The sequence below is a fragment of the Zootoca vivipara genome, chromosome 2 (assembly GCF_965207765.1).
Source record: "Zootoca vivipara chromosome 2, rZooViv2.hap1.1, whole genome shotgun sequence".
Lineage (NCBI taxonomy): Eukaryota > Metazoa > Chordata > Lepidosauria > Squamata > Lacertidae > Zootoca > Zootoca vivipara.
In genome coordinates, this window is record NC_142584.1 from 117258451 (window position 1) to 117279752 (window position 21302).

Genomic DNA, 21302 nt, shown 5'->3' on the forward strand with positions numbered 1-21302 from the left:
GTTGTTAGTAGAGTAGCATCTCCAAGAAGGGACATGATTCCAGGGAGGACTCAGGATGCAGCAGATCAATTTGTAAAAGTTTTCTGAGCCAATAATAAGCTTGACAGTTCAATAGCAGACCCCTGGAAGGGCAATCTCTTAATAATTCAGTGGCAGTAAAATATAACCGTAAAATTTTTAAAATGTACAATATACTTTAAGTCAATCAATTCAGATTGAGAGATTGAAGAAACATCAGAGAGAGAGAGTAAAAGTAAGAATAACATGTGACCATGTTGGACTGCATTTATAGGCAGTTCAGGGGCAGTTTGACCTGGAAACACAGAGCTCTTTCCAGATGCATGTCTGTCTCCATAAAAACCTTGAAACCTTGGAAACCTTCCAAACACACTAGAAGGTTCCAGAACACTTCTGTTAGCTTCGCCACACGAGAGCCAGAGTGGTGTAGTAATTAAGAGCGGTAGACTCGAAATCTGGTGATGATGTCTGTTATTTCTGTTGATCTCCTTTGATCCCCCTTCTCCTTATTTTGTAGGTCGTGCCTTGTTCAAGGTGCACCCACAGCTGTCGCCCTGGATATGCCAGAGTGACTAAAGAAGGAGAGCCCATTTGCTGCTATGATTGTGCTCCTTGTGCGGAAGGGACCATCTCCATTCAGGAAGGTGGGTGACTCCAGAGGACATCTAGTCCATAGCCCTGTTCTCACAGTGTTGAACCAGATCTTAGAGTATGGTCCTTTCAAGAGGGTCTTGTTCCCCATAGCAGTGCAGCACTCAACTGCAAGGCCTCTCTCCCTGCCAGCCTTCAGCCAGCCCGTCCACTCCTTCTTCACTGCCTTCTTCTTCCCAGCACACCTTGCTAAGGACTGTCTTTTCCTGACACTTCAAATGCACTCTCCATCACCATGGCAACCTTTTTTCTGCCCAGGCAAAAGAATTTCTCTCAGATGGGCCATTAACAGCTTTTGTCACGTGAGGCCCCAACATGGATGTCCAACATTCCATGTCCGACATTCCCCCCCCCCCCAAAAAAAAAATTTCGTGGAGTTGGACCACATTACACTTGTTTCCCTTCCAACTCTAAGATTCTAACATTCTGTTACAGCACATTCATAAGTGAGGGCTTTCTTCCAGATCCCCACACTATCTGAAATTAGAGGAGTACGGACGGAAATGAATTCATTTGGCTGTGGCACCCTGCTCACAGAATGCCCCTCCCCAGGGACAGTCACCTAAAGCCAGCAGTGAGGTCATTCCATCACCATGTGATTTGTGGATTTCATTTTGATTGTGGGTTTACATGTTCTCTCGAATGAGGATGCTGTGGTTCAGTATTTTCCTTTCATTGAGGTTCTGCGATTGAAATTCTATTACAGTGGTACCTCTACTTATGAATACCGTGTTTCCCCTTTTTTAAGACACCGTCTTATAACTTTTTTCCTTAAAAAAACACAGGGTGGCTTATTTTCGGTGGGATGTCTTATTTTTATTGCGTCAGTATGGTACGGTACAGCAATTTGCACGCTGAACAGGCGGTGGAGAAGTCAGCTGAGAGGCGCGTTTTTCCCCTGCGTCTGTTTTTTTTAAAATAATAATTTTTATTAAATTTTATAAAAACATTTAAAAGAAAAACATAACACATTAACAAAATAACACTACAGAACATAAAAATACAAAACGACTAAAACAATCAACAATAAACACATCTTATATCATCTTTAAAATCATTGTATCTTTTGCTTCCCCAAGTCCCTTCTATCTGATTTTCATTTTAAAATCATCTGTAACAGTTTCTAGCTCATTACTTTTTAAATTCATCATCATAAATTTTTTCCCCTTAATTCATCTTAATCACAGTCTTATATTTATAACTCAATTTCCAGTTTTATAATCTTTTCCTTATGTCCCTAATGCCTTAACTTCGATCTTTCCCTAGGTGATCCATCTTTTATTGTTCAGAAATAATTCCCTAAATACACTTTAATTTTTTTCCAATCTTCCTCCACTCTCTCATCCGCCTGGTCTCGAAGTCTTCCTGTCAATTCTGCTAGTTCCATATAGTCCAACATTTTCATTTGCCATTCTTGTAAAGAGGGTAATTCTTCCTTCTTCCAATATTTCGCAAGCAAAATCCTCGCTGCTGTGGTGGCATACATAAACAAGTTAACATCCTTTTTTGGGATTTCCTCCCCAATTATTCCAAGCAAAAAGGCCTCTGGTTTTTTCAAAAATGTATTTTTATATATAAATCATTTCCCAGAAGCCTTTTATCTTGGGGCAAGTCCACCACATATGATAGAATGAGCCTACTTTCTCCTTACATTTCCAGCACTTGTTATCACCATTATGATACATTTTCACTAATTTAACCGGTGTCAAATACCATCTATACATCATTTTCATTAGATTCTCCTTCAAAGCAGTGCATGCCGTAAATTTCAATCCCTTCTTCCACAACTTTTCCCAATCAGTCATCATAACATTATGGCCCAAATCTTTGGCCCATTCTATCATTACCGTTTTTGTTTGCTCGTCCTTCAAGTGCCACTCTAACAATAGATTGTACATTCTAGACAAATTTTTACTGTTTGCCTCTATTAATTCTGTTTCCAATTTTGATTTCTCTGTTTGGAAACCAACTTTTTTATCTATCTTAAATGCTTCATTTATCTGTACATACTGAAACCAGTCACTTATCTTTTCCTTCAATTGTTCATACGGCTTTACCTTAAATTGATTTCCCACCTCAATCAAAATGTCTTTGTATTTCAGCCTGTTCTCATCCATATTTGTCCTTTTAGGTTTCATCGCCTCAAGGGGTGAGATCTAACCGGGAGTTCTCCTCTCTAGCAAATCTTTATATCTTATCCATACATTGAACAATGATTTTCTAATTATATGACTTTTGAATCCTCTGTGGGCCTTAACTTTATCATACCATAAATATGCATGCCAACCAAATGCATTATCATAGCCTTCCAGATCTAACACATCAGCATTGTCTAGTAGAAACCATTCCTTCAGCCAACAAAATGCTGCTGCTTCAAAATATATCTTTAAGTCTGGCAGTGAGAATCCTCCCCTTTCTTTTACATCTGTTAGAAGTTTATACTTAATTCTGGGTTTCTTCCCCTGCCAGACAAATTTAGACAATGCCCTTTGCCAATCCTGAAAACATTTCAGTTTGTCTACAATCGGTAGTGCTTGAAATAGAAATAACATTCTTGGCAGCACGTTCATTTTAACAGTAGCTATTCGGCCCATTAAGGACAATTCCAACCTCGACCATATCTCTAAGTCTCTTTTTATTTCATTCCATAACTTCTCATAATTTCTTTATACAGATTTAGATTTTTTGCTGTCATATTCACTCCCAGGTATTTCACCTTCTTCACACATTTCAGTCCTGTACAGTCCTCTATCCTTTGTTTTTCCTGTATCGTCAGATTTTCCCCCCAAAACCTTAGTTTTTCCTTTATTTAGCTTAAAACCTGCAACCTGTCCGAACTCTTGAATTATCTTTTTTTTAAAATTAATGTATTTATTAAGGTTTTTTTTAAAAAAGAAAAATATAAAAAGAAGAAACAAAAATGACATACAGCAAAAAGAAAAAAGAATACAAAAACACACAGAAAGAAAAAAAATTTACAAAACAAAAATTCATATTTGATATCCTTATTACTAATCTAATCAGTTGACTTCCTCTCCCTCCTCCCGCTACGCTTCTTTACATATCTAGCTTAGTAAATTCTTAATCTTACATACTTCTAAATTTGCTTAAATATTATCATAATACCATAGCTAGTGATTCTAAACAATTAACCTCTTAATCTATTACTTTCGTCTTTATATTGATATCTCTATCTTCTAAGATTGGTTATTCTAAAACCCTTTTGTAATCTGCAACCTCCTTGTATCGAACTCTTGAATTATCTGTAGTGCTCTTACAGCACTTTGTTCAGCGTCTTGAATGGTTAACACCAAGTCATCTGCAAAGGCTTTTAACTTATATTGTCTAGTCCCTACTGTAATGCCTTTAATTCCATCATCTCTCCTAATCATATTCAACAAGACCTCTAGGACTGAAATAAATAGTAGGGGGGAGAGTGGGCACCCTTGCCTTGTTCCTTTTTCAATTCTTATCTCTTCTGAGACCACGTTATTTACAATTATCTTTGCTTTTTGCTCAGAATAAATGCCATTAATACCATTAACAAAGTTCTGACCAACCTCCATTTTACTCAAATTTTGTTTCATAAAGTTCCAAGATATATTGTCAAAAGCTTTTTCAGCATCCACAAAGATTAACATTGCTTTAGTATTTATTTTCACTTCCAACCTCTCCAAAATATCGATAATATTTCTTATATTGTCTTTTTTTAATTTTTAAAATAAACTTTATTCATTCAATTAAAAAACAACATATGATAATAACAAGCATTTATACAATCATGGGACCCAGGTGGCGCTGTGGTTAAACCACTGAGCCTAGGGCTTGCTGGTCAGAAGGTCGGCAGTTCGAATCCCTGTGACGGGGTGAGCTCCCGTTGCTTGGTCCCAGCTCCTGCCAACCTAGCAGTTCGAAAGTACATCAAAATGCAAGTAGATAAATAGGAACCGCTACAGCGGGAAGGTAAACGGCGTTTCCATGTGCTGCTCAGGTTTGCCAGAAGCGGCTTTGTCATGCTGGCCACATGACCTGGAAGCTATACGCCGGCTCCCTCGGCCAATAATGCGAGATGAGCGCGCAACCCCAGAGTCGGTCACGACTGGACCTAATGGTCAGGGGTCCCGGCTTCCGGGTTCAGCGCCAGCGCCGATCGGCGGGGTTTCCTCTCGTCTCCGAGACGGCCCGTCCCTGCTAGGAGTGGGGAGGGCAGCGAGAGCGACGCTGCGCCCCTTAGAACCTCGGGAAGGGCGTCCCGGGGGCAAATTTGCTCGGCACAGCCCCAATCCGGACTCCCCAACTCTTCGGCTAGCTCTAATAAGAGCTCCGGAGCGAGGAGGGTAGAAGTCGCGGGGGCCATTTTGAGCGGCAACGTTATTCTAGCAGGGAGAAGCTTCAAGCCGAAGGCGGAGAGCGCTGGATTCTTCCGAAAATAAAACAATTGGAAAAGACTGTAAGTAACCTCACGATTTGGATTATAAAACAATTTGGATCTGGGAGAGAGGGGAGAAAAGAGGAAGCCACCCCCCCCACGGCAATAAAAGAGACAGTAAATAGAAACCCGAAGCCGTAAACAGAAGATTTGCAATTCAAAAGGATCCCTCAAAGGCATCAAAGAGAATCTCCCCCTTGATGCAGGGTGAAAGGGGAGAGAGACTGTGGTTTATGACTGCCCTGCAGCAAGAGGTAAAGTCTAAGAAAAACCTTTCTTTTCCTCGGGAGCCGGCAGCCCAGACAACCCAGTGAGTTGATCAGGATTTATAAGGCAATTTTTATTTCACTTTGTATTTTTGGACTTTGTGGAATTTCTTTTTTGGTCTAAATGTTTGTGAAATGTGAGTTCGAACTTTATTGTTAATAAGACTTGAAGAATGCAGCCAGCTTGTTAAAATGGAGTCGAGAAAATAAACTGTGATCATATTCCACCCCACGTGACAAGTTTTGACCTTGGCAGGATTGAATTATGTCAACAAAAAAGTGTTCCCCTGAGTTCCAGCGGTCTGTTTTGACCTTAATGTGGGAAACAAGAATAGAGCTATGTCAAGAAGAGACACGACGGCAAGAGTTACAGCAAAAATTTCAGATGGTGATGGCAGAATATGATTTTTTAGAAGATGAAGCTTTTGACACTGAAAAAGATGAATGTGAGAATGACAATGATGGTGACTGTGATTTGGAAGGAAAAGATGAAGATGAGGACTGTGATGATTCAACACAAAATGAAGCACACCACGAAAAAAATGATGACTTTACTCTACAAAAAGTTGGATGGAGTGCCCTGCCTTTGAGGGGGGCACGATTGGTATTATTGGAACTCCAGAACGTCCACAGGGAAGAAGGAAAAAATATGCAGAGAAGAGAAGAAATTCAGGGGTCCTGTATGGTGGCCTGGATGGCAAAAGACTGTAAACAGGGGGTGGGGTGAAGGGAAAGTGATGTTGTGATTATAAGGATGGATTAACAGGTTTATAACTGGTCTGCTGATTATGGAATTTGCTGGATTGGGGGGGTGGAGCCGGTAATCGGGGATGTAAGGTTAAATTGAGAATAGTTATAGTTTTAAAAGTGAATGGATTTTGGAAAAATGTGAAAATATGGAGGCTTATAGAGGGAGAAAAAATTAGGCACGGGAAGATAAAATGGGAGTTTGATTTTTCAGTGATTTGAATATTAGATGAAAATGTTAACAATTGATTTATAAGTTGTATAAGATACAAAGGTGTATTTTTATAAAGTAAGAAACTGTTGCAGATGATAAAAAAGGGATGAAAACCGGGGAAGGGGGGGGAGGGGAAGCCCACAAAATATGGTTTTACAATTATGAATGTAAGAAATTTTTTTCTGTTTTGTATTGTTTTTTCTCTCTTTTTTGCCCTTTTTTTCCTTCTCTTTTTTCCTATTTCTATTTTTCTCTTTTTTTGGTATGACAATAGATGGTTGGATGGATGGCCTCCTGCGTACTGCCCTGGATTGCTGGAGCTCCCTGGTGGCAGGGGGGGGGCTTTGGGGTCAGGGGAGGGGGAGGAGGACAGAAATCCAAGCATAAAATGGACCATCTCTGACTGTTCACATACATGGGATACTTCTGTGGCATGGGAGGACCCATGTGGGTGGGTAGGAAGGAGGTGGAAAAGGTGTTTATGTATGTACCGTTTTTTTTGTTTTTTTGTATTTTGTAAAATTAATAAAAAGTATGTTTAAAAAAAAATGGTCAGGGGTCCCTTTACCTTTATATTGTCTTTCATGTGTCTCCCTGGCAGAAATCCTGCCTGGTCCTTATGTATCAAGTCTTTCAATACCCTTTTCAGTCTTGCTGCCAAAATACTGGCATAAATTTTATAATCCACATTCAATAACGAGATTGGTCTATAGTTCTTTACCTGAGTCCTGTCCGTATCTGGTTTGGGAATCAGCGAGATAAATGCATCTTTCCGTGTCTCTGGTGCCCTGCCCCCCCCTAGTATCTCGTTTGCAACCTCCATTAATGGTTGTATCAACCAGTCTTTTAATGACTTGTAATATTTGGAGGTCAACCCATCTGGTCCTGGGGCCTTATCATTTTTCAACTCTTGGATTGCTGCTTCCACCTCCTGTCTAGAAATCAGTTCATTCAGCAGGTTCTTTTTTTGTTCGGGAATCTTCTGTAATCCATTTTTGTTTATAAATTTCTCTATTCCATCTCTGTCTTCTTTATCTTTCTTATAGAGCTCTTTATAATACTTAATGAAGCACTTCCTTATCTCTGCAGGGTTCTCTATATTTCTTCCTTCATCTATAATCTTTATAATTGTGCTCTCTTTCTGTCTCTTCTTCAATTGCCAGGCCAGTAATTTTCCACATTTATTTGCTGATTCAAATGATCTTTGTTTCATCCTCTTAATTTTCCATTCAATTTCTGCATTTATCAATTGTGAGTATTGCACTTGCAATCCTGCTCCTGTAAAGAGATCCAAGTCCAGTGCTCCTGGTCCGGCTCCCGCTCCTAAACTCGAGCCTCCTCCTAAAGGTGTCTTAAAATCTTCCGCGTACCTTTCTAGAAATCTTCTTTTGTCCTCCACCGATCTTATCTTATGTTCTTTTTGTTTGTACTTAAATGCCAGACCCTCTGGGAATTTCCACTTAAAAGAAATATTATTCCTTGTCAAAATCGTTGTCAGATTCGTATATTTATTTCTCTTGGCCAAAAAGAATTTTGGCGTCTCTTTAAAAAGGATTATTGAGTGTTGAAAAACTTCAAAGTTTTTCTTATAATGTTGTCCCAATATCTTATCTCTTTGTTCCTTTGTCTGGAAAACCACGATACAATCATTCAGAAATTTTGGGTCTTTTCTGCGTCTGTTGCCGGTTTGCTGGCTCCCTGAGCACGCAGGAGGGGCTGAGGAGGTGACAGGAACAGGGCCGTCTTAAGTCTACCCAGCACTGTGGGAGGAAACTGAGCAGGAGAGAGGGTGGTGCTGCAAGAAGGACTCAAGAACGTGGCCTCATACCAGATAATAACTCTGATCCATCTTGCTGAGGATTGACTGCACTTGGTGATGGAGGCTCACTAGAGTTTCATGCAGGACCTTCGCAGAGCTACCTGAAGATGTGGGATCCTTCTGCATGTAGGACAGATGTTCTGCCAGTGAGCCACCACCCTTCACCAAAGGGACTTCTGATACTTCAAGGAGATGGTTGTGTGTTGCGCTCTGGATGACAGATGCATAGATCTGGAATTGGGCTGAGGTTGACTCACTGGAGCTGCTCTCCTGGTTCCAGGGTTTAAGGGCCAGAAGTATAAAGCAGCATCCTATGTTTCTGAGGAGAGAGGGAGGGAGGGAAGGAAGGAAGGAAAGAGGGAGTGGGAGGGAGAGAGGAAGGGAAGAGGGGAGAGAAAGAAGAGTAGGAAAGAAGGAAGGGAATAAAGAAGGAAAGAAAAAGAAAGAGGGAGAGAAGACAGAAAGGGAGAAAGAAGGAAGGAAGGAAGGAAAGAAAGAATAAGAACGAGGGAGAGGAAGAAAGATGGGAAGGAAGGAAGGAAGGAAGGAAGGAAGGAAGGAAGGAAGGAAGGAAAGGAAGGATGTGGAAAAGAGAGGAGAGGAAAATAGAATTTGGTAGGCGGGGAAAGTGGGGAACAAACTAACGAAGGCTGAAAAAGATGTGTCTGAAGGGGAAAGGGGGATGAGGAAAACAAGTGAACCGTAAAGAGGAGGAGAGGCAAAGAGGGGAAAGTGAAAAGGAATAAAAGGAGAAATCTGGAGAGTTGGGCAGGAGGGCAGGGGAGAGGTGGGCAGGGTCCTGCCTGCTCCCACGCAGGGCTTCCACGCCTCGTCAGTGCACGAGGCTTGAGACAAATTACAAAGGCAAACAGGGGCTTTCGGGGACGGTGGCAGCGGAGCCGGCAGCTTTCGCACACTCGAGGCGAGCCGCGCTGACGGGAGAAAGGTGTCTCTCTTCCCCCACCTCCGGCACAGTGGCAAAGTTTGCTTTGTCTCCCTACTTCACGCCCTGAGGCGCCGACTTCCCCAGGAGCAGACACCCGCCCCAGGATCGGTGCCTGGAGGATCGCTGCCTCTGCAGGACTCTCGCGTGGAGGTTTCCTTCCGCAAGCTCCAGGCACCGATCCGCTAACGGCGCCTGCAAAAGGGGCCTGCCCCCATCAGGACGGAAGAAAGGGAAAGGCATCCCAGAAAGAGAAAGCCACGCCATGTCCCTTTCGACCGGTTAACGTCCCTCTCTCCCTTCGTGGAGGCTGTCAGAGTAAGCGCGGCTTCTCTCTCCCCGCCTGGGCTGCGTCTCATTCGCAACAGTGTGCAGAGAGAAAGGCACCTCTCTGCTCTGTCCCATTGTGAACTCAGCGGGCAGCGGCACGATCCCGGCTACATCCCCACGGCGGTCCTCCCTGCCTTCAAGACTGCTTTGCCAGAGGCATGGCGATCTGCACCCCAGGAGAGCATGGCATCGGACACGTCGGCGGCTCAGTGTGCATGCCTCCTCGATGCGCCCCTGCTGGACGGGCGCCGGGCTGCACCGTGCCATTCAGCCCAATGGGAAGGATGCCCCTGGGCAGGAGCAATGGCGGCTTACTTTCGGGGTACATCTTACTTCTATTACTTATAGGAAAACCCTGCCATGGCTTACTTTTTGACTACGAATTTAAAAAGGGGAAACACGGTAACTCTATTAACGAATGTTTCTACTTATGAATGGAGCTCCGTCCGCCATCTTGGATGTGGTTTAGAAACCTGGATGTGAATGCTCTGGTTTTTGAACGGTTTTGGGAGTCAAATGGACTCCCAGAACACATTCTGTTTGAGATCAAGGTACAACTGTATTCTCATACTCTGACATTTAGGGGTTCCTAAGAAGTAAATTTGATGATGCCTACATCAGAGTAAAATACTCAAAAGTGGCTTCAGCATGCCAATTTTAGTCTGTGTTGGATTTAGGGCTCTTCAAGCAAATCCTGTCCTAAGCCATGAAAATGTCCCTCTCTGATTTCCTGACCTCTTCCACTTCGTTATATTGTCCCACTGTATTGGAATACACACAGTTACAGATGTAAGAGTTTTGTTAGTGATACTGAAGTCCTTCTTTTCTTCAGATGCAAAGCATTGCACTAAATGCTCAGAAGATCAGCATGCAAATAAAGCGCGAGACAAATGTATACCCAAAACGATAACATTTCTGACTTATGAAGAAACCTTGGGGATTGTCCTGGTTTCCTTTGCCCTCTTCCTGTCCTTGACCACTGGTGTTGTCCTAGGAATCTTCATTAAATACAAGGAAACTCCCATAGTCAAAGCTAACAATCGAGATTTATCCTATATCCTCCTCAGCTCCCTCCTGCTTTCCTTTTTGTCCTCCTTCCTGTTCATCGGCCGGCCAAGGAAAGTGACCTGCCTTCTCCGACAAACAGCCTTCAGCATCATATTTTCATTCGCTGTCTCTTCTGTGTTGGCAAAAACCATCACTGTGGTTCTGGCCTTCTTGGCCACAAAGCCAGGGAATAAGGCGAGGAGATGGCTGGGGAAGAGTCTGGCCAACTCCATTGTCCTTTCATGTTCCGGTATGCAAATTGTCATCTGCACCATCTGGCTGGGAATCTCTCCACCCTTCCCAGACTCCGACATGCACTCCCAGGCTGGAACAATCATCCTTCTATGCAATGAAGGATCTGTTGCCATGTTTTACACTGTCCTCAGCTACATGGGCTTCCTGGCTGCCATCTGCTTCATGGTGGCTTTCCTAGCTAGAAAGCTTCCAGGGTCCTTCAATGAAGCCAAGCTGATCACCTTCAGCATGCTGGTCTTCTGCAGTGTGTGGGTGTCCTTTGTGCCCACTTACCTGAGCACAAAAGGGAAGTACATGGTAGCTGTGCAGGTCTTCTCTATGTTGGCCTCCAGTGCTGGGCTTCTGGGCTGCATCTTCATTCCCAAATGCTACATTATCATATTCCAGCCAGATCTGAATACAAAAGCACATCTAACTACAAAAAGTGAAGGAAGTTTCTGATTCTTAGCTTCTTTGAAGATTCTGAGCTTCACATTTACCCTACCCTGGTTTGTGTCAGGACAACTGGAAACATTATTAAGTCATAGAACCACAGATGACATAAGTGTGTGTGTGTGCAATTGTCTTGCCACAAACCTCTCCACCCTTGAAAATGACTCTATGGAACAGTCTTAAATTTGCAGAGGAAAACGTGTAATCTAACAAAGTGATAATATGAATAGACTCTCTTTTTTTTTGAATTGTAAGTTTTATTGTATTAATCCTAGTACATTCTTATATACATAATATACATTTTTGTATACGCATACAATATTCCATTTCAAATGTTAAGAAATAAAGATTATTACAACATTTAAAAAGTCTTCTTGTTATTTTTTTTCCTTTCACAGGTTGGCAACGAAAACACCCTCCCAGTCCAGATAAAAGGAAGCCGATCACCATTGAAACTCTCAGATTGATTTGGGATGTGCTCCCTCGCATATGTTGGTCTCGATACGAGGTCAGCCTCTTCAGGGACCCAGGTGGCGCTGTGGTTAAACCACTGAGCCTAGGGCTTGCTGACCACAGGGTCGGCGGTTCGAATCCCTGTGACGGGGTGAGCTCCCGTTGTTTGGTCCCAGCTCCTGCCAACCTAGCAGTTCGAAAGCATGTCAAAATGCAAGTAGATAAATAGGAACTGCTACAGCGGGAAGGTAAACTGCGTTTCCATGTGCAGCTCTGGTTTGCCAGAAGCGGCTTTGTCATGCTGGCCACATGACCTGGAAGCTGTACACCGGCTCCCTCGGCCAATAATGCGAGATGAGCGCGCAACCCCAGAGTCGGTCACGACTGGACCTAATGGTCAGGGGTCCCCTTTTACCCTCGCATATGTTGTTCTCGATACGAGGTCAGCCTCTTCAGGGCTGCCTTCTTGCTGTCGTTCTTTGTGCCCTCCAGATTGGAGAGTGAGTTAGCGACTCAAAATCAACCCGCCAAGGGGGACTGACAGTCAACGATGTCAGTCTGGACAACCAGAAGGTGCACATCAAAATCCGGGCCTCAAAAACTGACCAGCTAGGCAAGGGCACCACCCTTACATTGGCACGCTCCTCACGAACTGGTCCCTGCCCAGTCTCCGACGTACCTAAATTCATGAAAGTGCGCCCCCACGGGTTGGACCCCCTCTTGATCCATGCCACGGGCTGCCCTCTGACCCATAGTCAATTCACTGCGGTGCTACGGATGGCGATTCAGGCCTGCGGTGGCAACCCAGCTCAATTCTCTGGCCATTCTTTTCACATTGTGGCAGCAACCACAGCGGCAGTGAGTGGGCTCCTGGCAGATAACATAAATGCAATGGTGGCGCTCATTTGCCTTCAAGGGCTATATTAGGCAAAATCAACAGGCGTTGACAGATTCCGTGTAATGCTTTCTTTCAGGTGTACGCCCCAAACATGTCTGGATCTTCGGCCACAGCATAGTACATTTGGCGGCGGTCCATGCCACCACGGGTTTAGCTGATGAACATCTGGGCCTTCAGCTGAAGATCAACATCTCTTGGTTCGGGCATCGCGGAATGTGCTGGGATGCCCTCATGCCCTGGTTGCGTCACGAGCTTGCGTTCCGTCCCCCGCCAGATGCAGTTGTCTTCCACCTTGGCGAGAACGACCTCGTAGGGCGTAAGAGCATTGTGCTGATAAAGACAGCGATCATGGACTTGGAGAGTTTGCATACATACACTGTACCCCACCATCACCATATTCTGGTCAGAACTTCTTCCACGCCTGCAATGGCGCGGCAACTCCACACCTATAAGGCTTAATTACACCATTGAAAAAATAAACAGGGCATTGCATGCAGCAATCACGTGCATTGGGGGTCACGTTGTGAAGCATCCCGGCATCAAAATATACAGGAAGGAGCTGTTCCGGCCCGATGGCGTACACCTCACAGCCGCTGGTAACAATTATTGGCTGAGCGACATTAGGCATGGCCTATTGGAATGGTTGGCGGTTTGCGAAGCGTCTTTTCAGGTGCAGGTAGTCTCGGCGGCGAAACCTCGATTGGCGGTCTCGGGTGGTGGTTGCAGGTCTTGGGCGGAATCCTTTAGACATTTACCAAAATGGGGGGGGCGTGGGGGAGGTGACCCCCCACCCCCATTGCGGCGGTGATACCGGGATTCCCGTTAAAGGGGTCTAGGCGGGAGGCATTGACCATTCGCCGAGGAGCCGTCATTGCCCTCCCCCTCCAGCGACGGCGAAAAGGGGGACGGGCTATATGCTTGAACATATGTTCTCCAGAGCTAGCCCAACCCCCATATATGCTGGATAACCTGGAAATTACCCAGGCGCTGGGAGGATAAACGCCCAGTGCCTGTGCCAAGGTCTCCCTACATCTGAATCTTAATAAAGTTGGGGCCAATTTTAATTCCATAGAACGTTGTCTGGTGTCATTATTCCGCTCGGGGCCTGACTGGGGTTTTGGGGGTCTCTGCCTGACCGCGCAATAAGGATGGAAAGGTCCTACAGTCCTGTTTCTCTTACAATCAGATGGACTTGTTACTGAAGAGGTCCATTTCATTGACATGCACTGATGTAAATCAATATAGTGTTTCAGAGCAATACAAACCATTTTCAATAATCTGCCCCAAACTCCACTAACGCCTGCAGTGGAAGACACGGTTTTTGAATGTATAATGGATTGTTACATGCTGGACCCTATAGATAACATTTATATTAATAGCCTTCCTCAGCCCAACTATGTATGATTGAAATTCTTCCAAGGAAGGAGCAATTTTCTGGTTATCACCGCACCATGAATGTAAAGCTCATGTATACCACTTTAACATTCATGACTTCCTACAAAAAAATCCTGGGAGGTGTAGATAGTTAAAGGTGCTTAGTTAGGAGCCCCCTATGTTCAAGGTCTCTAACACAGAGATAAGGAATGAGCTAACAAAAGTTCAGGTTAAAGATACAACCCAACCAGCTCACTTATGCATCTGCCTTATACAGTAGCAATAATACCTGGACTTTGCTTAGCTTTCTCCGGCTAACAAAGGAAGTGATGGGTGCCTAAAGCCCCACAGCCTCCCCACCCCTACTCAGTCGAGGAGCATCCCCAGCAGAAGAAGGAAGGTGTGCCGGTGGCCATATTGCGCTGGTCATGCAGTGACTGAATCACATGCCTATGTAAGATTATGTTCTATGTGCTATGAATTCAGGTGTGAGAAAGAGGCACAATCACTTCATGTCTTTGCAAGGGAACAGGAGTATCTCTAGTTACCTAAAACAGAGGGCCTTCTCGGTAGTGGCACCCACCCTGTGGAATCCCCTCCCACCAGAGGTCAAAGAGAACACCAATTACCAGACCTCCAGACGGCGTCTCAAGGCAGCCCTGTTTAGGGAAGCTTTTAATGTTTGATGGATTTCTGTATTTTAATATTTTGTTGGAAGCCGCCCAGAGTGGCTGGGGGAAACCCAGCCAGATGGGCGGGGTATATATATATATATATATATATATATATATATATATATATATATATAATCCATCCTCTTTTTGCCTCTGATCTTTGGTCAAGAAATATTCCCAAAGATTCAAGGAGTGACACAGTCCTGTCCCTCCTTGGAAAGCAGGCATTTTGCTTTCCTTGGTCAAATCTCACCCCCCCCCCCGGCTGTATGTACTCATGTGGTGGGAATGTGCTCTTATTTCTGTTGAAAACTGATGAAAGAACCTAGATAAGCAATTTCAATAGGCTTCCCCCCCAAAGGCTTGCATAAAGACATACATTGGGCTCCAAATGATCAGATCAAAGACTCCAGTCTGCTTAAGCAACCTGCTCTCACAGCAGCCGACAGGGAGAGCACATTTCTCTCTCTATTCTCTAAAATCTGCAGGTTTTTACAATAATCCTGCCAGTGTCTTGATCTGTTTACAGTTTGTTTCAGATCTATGGCTCCTCTCCTGCAGCTACCTGCTCTAACAGAAATCAATAAGATGCCCCAATGGGGAGCCACAAGCAGGGTTTTGCTGCAATGAATATTCAGAGGCATCCTGCCTGTGACATTGGAGGTTAGCACAAAGCTATCAAGATATAAGCCATTGAGAAGCTTGTCCTTCATGAATTTGGCCAGTCCTCTTTTAAAGCCATCCTAGATCACGGTCATCACGGAATCCTGTGGCAATTAATTCCACAAGTTAACTGTGTGGAAATGTGCTTCCTGTTCTCTGTCCTGACTCTTCTAACAATCAGCTTCATTGGATGTCCATGAATTGTATAAACAAAATTAAAATATTCCTTCCAGTAGCACCTTAGAGACCAATTAAGTTTGTCATTGGTTTGATCTTTCGTGTGCATGCACACTTCTTCAGAATTGTATAGTTTATTAGGATTGGGGCCTAGGAGAACAAGGTTTTAGTTCCACTTGAGTCCAAATTTCTAGTTTGGAGAGAGAAAAACCTTTCCCCATCTATGTTAATCACACTATGCATGAGTTTATAAACCTCAGTCATGTCCTGTCTTATGAGACTTGATCCATCGTAACTTTTCTATAATTTTCTGAACTTTCCTGAAGTTGATGTTCCTCAGATTTAGCAGGGCCCAGATTGACAGCCCCATCTGTGAGTTCTCACAAACATGCTTTGCTCTCACTCTGCCCCTGCCCATTGAGTCACACACATTGAGCCAGGGAGGTGGACCTTCTAAACATGATAATTATAAAAATCATGGTGTTTTATTTATCTAGTCCAGGGATTTCGCCAGTGATGGCCTTTGAGTCCAAAAATAAAATAAATATCATAATCACAGGCAGGGTGAGGTAACTTATTGTCACAAGCCTGCAAAAAGAACTGGGATATAACTATCTGAAGCCTGGCCTGAGAGATTTGGGGTAGGTAGAGCTCCTTTCTGTGGGAGTTTGTGTACCTTTGCTTGAAGATATTTTAGGAGACCAGGTGTGCTACTAATGTCCCTGCAGCCACAAGAGTGTATGACTCTTGCAGGCATAGCCAGAATGATATTACTTCTGCTGCTATTTCTGCTGCTAATGCCGCATGGAGTCAGTGGGATGCTGAAAGCAAAATGTCCATTAAATCGGAAAAAGAATCATGATCCGTTGAATTATTACAGGCCAGGAGACCACCTCATTAGTGGGGTCATATATCAAGGTGGTATTGTAATGAACAAACCTGACTTTTTCCAGCACCCCAGAAACCCTGTTATGTTGTAAGTGACTGTATGTTACCCACCCTGCATTCACAATCACTGCTGTGTGCAAGAGATAGCACCTGTTTTCTGGCCATCCCTGGTAAAACCTTCTCCCTCCTTTGCCCATCTATTGACTTTGAAGAAGGTTTGGTTATTGAGAGGCGGCATCAAAGTGCCTCTTGGCCTCTTTGGTATCCTGCAAACTGGGAGGTTGATTCTAAACACTTTATTTTTGGGGGCTTCAGTTTAATTAATACAAAGGCAGCATCTAGGGAACAGGTGATCATCTCTTCTCCTGCTTCTTGGGTGTGTTGTCAAACTTCTGCAACTTGCTCAGGTCACTGTTGAATCGAATTGTTGGCCCAGGCTGGGAATGAATTGGACAATATTTTGACTGTCAATTGCTCCATTTGTGGGGGCTGCTAAATGCAGGGTTGTCTCTGCAAAACATTTGCCAAACTTTAGTGCTGGTTGGAGTGAATCAGACTACAGTACATTTGGTTTTTGGGTGTTAACTAGAAACCCCGGTGTATGAATTGCTTGCTTTGTGGGCAGAAGAAGTGGCTTCAAGAAAGGCTAGCTAAGTGGGCTAGGGAAATTGTTGGAACAGCTTCACAAGTCCCAATGAGTTTTGGAACAGGTGCTACTCAGTATGAACTCCTTAATCTTGACCTTCTTCTCATCCATGATTTAATGTTGCTACGGAAGGTAAACGGCGTTTCCGTGTGCTGCTCTGGTTTTGCCAGAATCGGCTTAGTCATGCTGGCCACATGTCCCGGAAAAACTTTCTGTGGATAAACGTCGGCTCCCTTGGCCAGTAAAGCGAAATGAGCGGCGCAACGCCAGCGTCGTTCGCGACTGGACTTAACTGTCAGGGGTCCTTTACCTTTACTGTTGGAAAACAGCAAAAGCATTTCCTTCTTCTGTGCATGGGATACGTAAAACCACACAAGGCACTGCTTGTCTCATAACCTAACCAGCAGTTGTTTGAAGCCACTATGTCTATGATACCATAACTCTGCCTATGAAACCTGAGAGATTTTGTTTCCTGTCCTCTCCGGACAAAATGTCTGCTATTTCTCTCTTTCCTCCCTTCTCATCTTGTCAATAGTTCCTGTCAAGTCTCTGAGTTCCAGAAACTGTAAGTTATCATTCAGATCAAATTCACCCAAGCTGCAAGTTCTCCTAAAAACTATTTATTTCCTTGTTGGAGCACCTGGACAAGTTTCTACTCCTTCAAGTGGACAGTTGAAACAATTGTTTGTTTATTCATTTATTTGCAGTTCAACATTAGAGTACCCTTCTCCATACCTGTCTCCCTTATTTGCCATTCAAGAGATCAACCAGAATCCTCAGCTTTTACCCAATGTCACCCTGGGCTACAACATCTATGAGGCTGCTTTTGATGTCAGAACAGCGGCTGATGCCATGCTAGACAGCATTCCAAGCTACAGCTGTGGAAGACAGAGTAATGTTATAGCTGTTTTTGAAGCAACTACTTCTGAAATTGGCAGCCAGATTTCAAGCATGTTGGGCATCTACAAAATGCCCCAGGTAGGTCTTTGGAGGGGATTGGAGACCAGCTATGTTTCCTTCCACTTTTCTACATCTCCACCAGTGTTGAGAAACCCATTCACTCCTCCAGAGGTTTCTGAACTACAAAGCCATGCATTCCTGGTCATTCACCATCCTTGTGGGGATTGATGGGAGTTGTAGTTCAGCAACATCCCGAGGGCCAAATTTTCCCAATCTCTGGTCTCCAGGGAACATAAATCACAAGCACCCAAAAAGGGAGATATTAGAAAGAATCTCCCACAAAGTGGGAACTGATTTGGAAAGCCCTCGGTCTATTTCTCTCACCCACACCTGACTGGCATAGGAAGTAGTAGTATCATCATAGTTCAATATAGTTCCTTGCTCCCCAAGAGTTCTTGTTTCTTAAGAAGACCAGTGGTTGTCTCTAGAAGCTAATTGAGCATGGAGATTAAGCTTCCTGCACTCCTGCAGACCATGTCACTGCTTAGCTTCTGCCTCTGCCTCTCCTTCTGTGAAGTTGCCTGTTATGTACTGAGCTGAATCCTAGAACAATAGGATTCAGAATCAGCAGGAGCTACCCAATCCAACTCCAGGTGGAAGTGAATCCGCAACCTGATTGGCCTGCTGGAGCAGCCAATCAGGCGGCTGGCAGAAGTGAATCTGCTACCTGATTGGCCTGTAGGAGCAGCCAATCAGGCTGCAGGCAGAAGTCAATCCACAATATAATTGGCCCACAGGTGTAGCCCTGAAGTAGCCAATCACGCAAGGCCCATTGTGTAAATAATGTATATAAGCAGATGGTTTTGGGAAAAGAGCCATTCGTCTTCTCTTCTTCTCCTTGATGAATATGAGCTGAATAAAGAGCATGAAATTCACTCTCGACTCCGAGTATATTTCACTGGCGACGAAGGTGGGATCCTGCTGAGCTGACCGCCACCACGCACTGCACCGCAGCACCGCCACCTGCTGCATCGCTGCATCGCACCGTGCATCCAGGCTTCAGCTCCAGGACCCAAGGAACCCAGAATGGCAACCGACAGCAGCTTCTTGCCATTCAAACCAGCATCAGGAGACTGGGAAGGGTACGCCGCCCGTTTCAACTTCCTCCTGCAAGCGAAAGAAGTCACCAACGATGCCATGAAGAGGGCGACATTCTTCAGCGTCTGTGGAGAGGAGACGTTTGAAATCGCCCGGGCTCTCCTTGCACCTAGTGATGTCGCTACCGTCTCTTACAAAACAATAATGGAACGGCTGAAGGAGCACTTTTCACCACAGCCCTCGGTGGTAGCTTGCCGAAATGCCTTCTACGCAAAGCGGCAAGCCCCGGGGGAAACCATAACTGGGTTTGTGACCTCCCTCCGCCAAGCCGCCCGGTTATGCAACTTCTCAGAGTTGGAGAACATGCTTCGTGACCGCCTCGTCGGTGGCCTGAGGGACGAGGTGTTGCAACGACGCCTCTACGCCAAAAAAGACCTCACGTTCCAGAGTGCTCTGGAGGAAGCCCTGGCAACCGAAGCCGCCGAGAGGTCAACGCAAGAGGCACGACCGGCCCCGCCATCCCAACCGAGGGTCTACCACGAAGACCTCACTGACGAATCCGAATCTGACAGGGAGGAAGTACACCGAGTACAGCGGCGCACTCAAGCAGCACACACACCACAGCAGCCTCGACGAGAAGGAGGGAACTGTGCAAGCTGCGGGGAGAACCACGAGAGGAGGACCTGTCGTTTCCGCAACGCAGAGTGCAGGCAGTGCAGAAAATTGGGACACATCGCCCGGGTGTGTCGGGCTCGACTCACCCGTCGACAAGCATCAGATGACCGACCCAGGAGCCCCAGGTCACACGGCACCATGCACCAAGGCAACTCGACGGAGATCACGGACTACCAGGTATTCCAGTTGCCCCATCCCAGCACAGAGAAAATTTATATAGAGGTACAGATAGAGGGAGCCCCATGCCGCATGGAGCTGGACACGGGTTCAACTCTATCCATAATCTCGGCCCGAACATTAAGGGAACTGTGCCCTAATGGGGGTCCCAAACTAAGGCCGGCCCCATTCACCCTCCGGGACTTCCAGAAACGTAAGGTCCCTACAATGGGGGTGGGGACCTTCAGGGTGCAATATCGAGGGCGAAAGCAACAATTGGACTTGCTGGTAGTTAAGGGCCCCTACGTTAGCTTACTGGGACTGGCATGGTTTGGACCTCTGGGGCTAGCCGTTACCGGGGTGAACCGCACTAGCTTACAAGTGGACGTGGACGCCATATGCAAAGAGTTTCCAGGGGTTTTCGATGGGGCATTGGGACGATATACAGGACCCCCCATTGCCCTACAGCTAGACCCCGCTGTACGACCCATCAGGCACAAGGCTCGCCGGGTCCCGTTCGCCCTGAAACCCCGCATAGACGAGGAATTGGACCGGCTCGTGGAGCAAGGAGTGCTGGAGCCGGTGCCCAACGCCCCCTGGGAAACTCCAATTGTCACACCCGTCAAGCCTAACGGTTCGGTCCGCATCTGTGCAGACTACAAATGCACCATAAACAAGGCTCTCACGGCCCATGCATACCCAGTGCCAGTGGTCAGCCATGTCCTCGCCACCCTGGCTGGGTCAAAAATCTTTGGCAAACTGGACTTGGCCCAAGCGTATCAACAGTTGCCTGTGGACGAAGCCACAGCAGAGGCTCAGACGATTGTGACGCACAGAGGGGCATTCAGAGTAAAGCGGCTGCAATTTGGCGTTAGCGTGGCACCAGGCATATTCCAGAATCTAATGGACTCCCTCCTTAAAGGGATTCCTGGCGTCACCCCCTTCTTCGATGATGTACTGATCGCCGGGCCCACACCAGAGGAATTTGAGGACCGCCTCCGCTCCGTCCTGCACCGTTTCCAGACGGCGGGCCTCAAGGTGAAGCGGGAAAAGTGTTTACTGGGAGTGCCGCAGGTGGACTTTCTGGGATTTAAGGTGGACGCAGAAGGGGTCCATCCAACCGGTGACAAGGTACGGGCCATTTGTGAGGCCCCAGCGCCCAAGAGCAAGCCCGAACTTCAGTCATTCTTGGGACTATTGAACTTTTACCATGCCTTCCTTCCCCATAAGGCAGCGGTAGCGGAGCCCCTACACAGACTCCTAGATAAAAGGGCCCCTTGGGTGTGGGGCCAGCGACAAAGGGCCGCATTCCAGGCAGTCAAGGACTTGCTCGTCTCGAACTCGGTCTTGGCACACTTCGACGAGAGGCTGCCAGTGGTGCTGGCATGCGACGCCTCTCCCTATGGCATCGGCGCTGTCCTGGGACACCAACTCCCGGATGGAAGAGAGGTGCCGGTGGCATACTTCTCCCAGACGCTTGCTGCAGCCGAACGAAACTACTCACAGATTGACAAGGAGGGTCTGGCAATCGTGAAGGGCGTAAAAAAAT

At 45.6% G+C, this 21302-nt stretch overlaps 2 protein-coding genes across 2 annotated transcripts in view; one reads left to right on the top strand and one right to left on the bottom strand.

Annotated features, from left to right (window-relative positions):
- The window catches only part of LOC118080166 (major histocompatibility complex class I-related protein 1-like), a 194200-nt gene that overhangs the window by 62293 nt on the left and 110605 nt on the right, over positions 1-21302 (bottom strand). The gene's annotated exons all lie outside the window — the stretch shown is intronic.
- LOC118080221 (vomeronasal type-2 receptor 26-like) overlaps positions 1-21302 on the top strand; it is a 42256-nt gene that overhangs the window by 17854 nt on the left and 3100 nt on the right. Inside the window, exons 3-6 of the mRNA XM_060270877.2 lie at positions 536-662; positions 10250-11143; positions 12579-12818; positions 17685-17902. Of these exons, the coding sequence (XP_060126860.2) occupies positions 536-662; positions 10250-11143; positions 12579-12818; positions 17685-17902 (1479 nt within the window). The remainder of the gene's footprint in view (positions 1-535; positions 663-10249; positions 11144-12578; positions 12819-17684; positions 17903-21302) is intronic.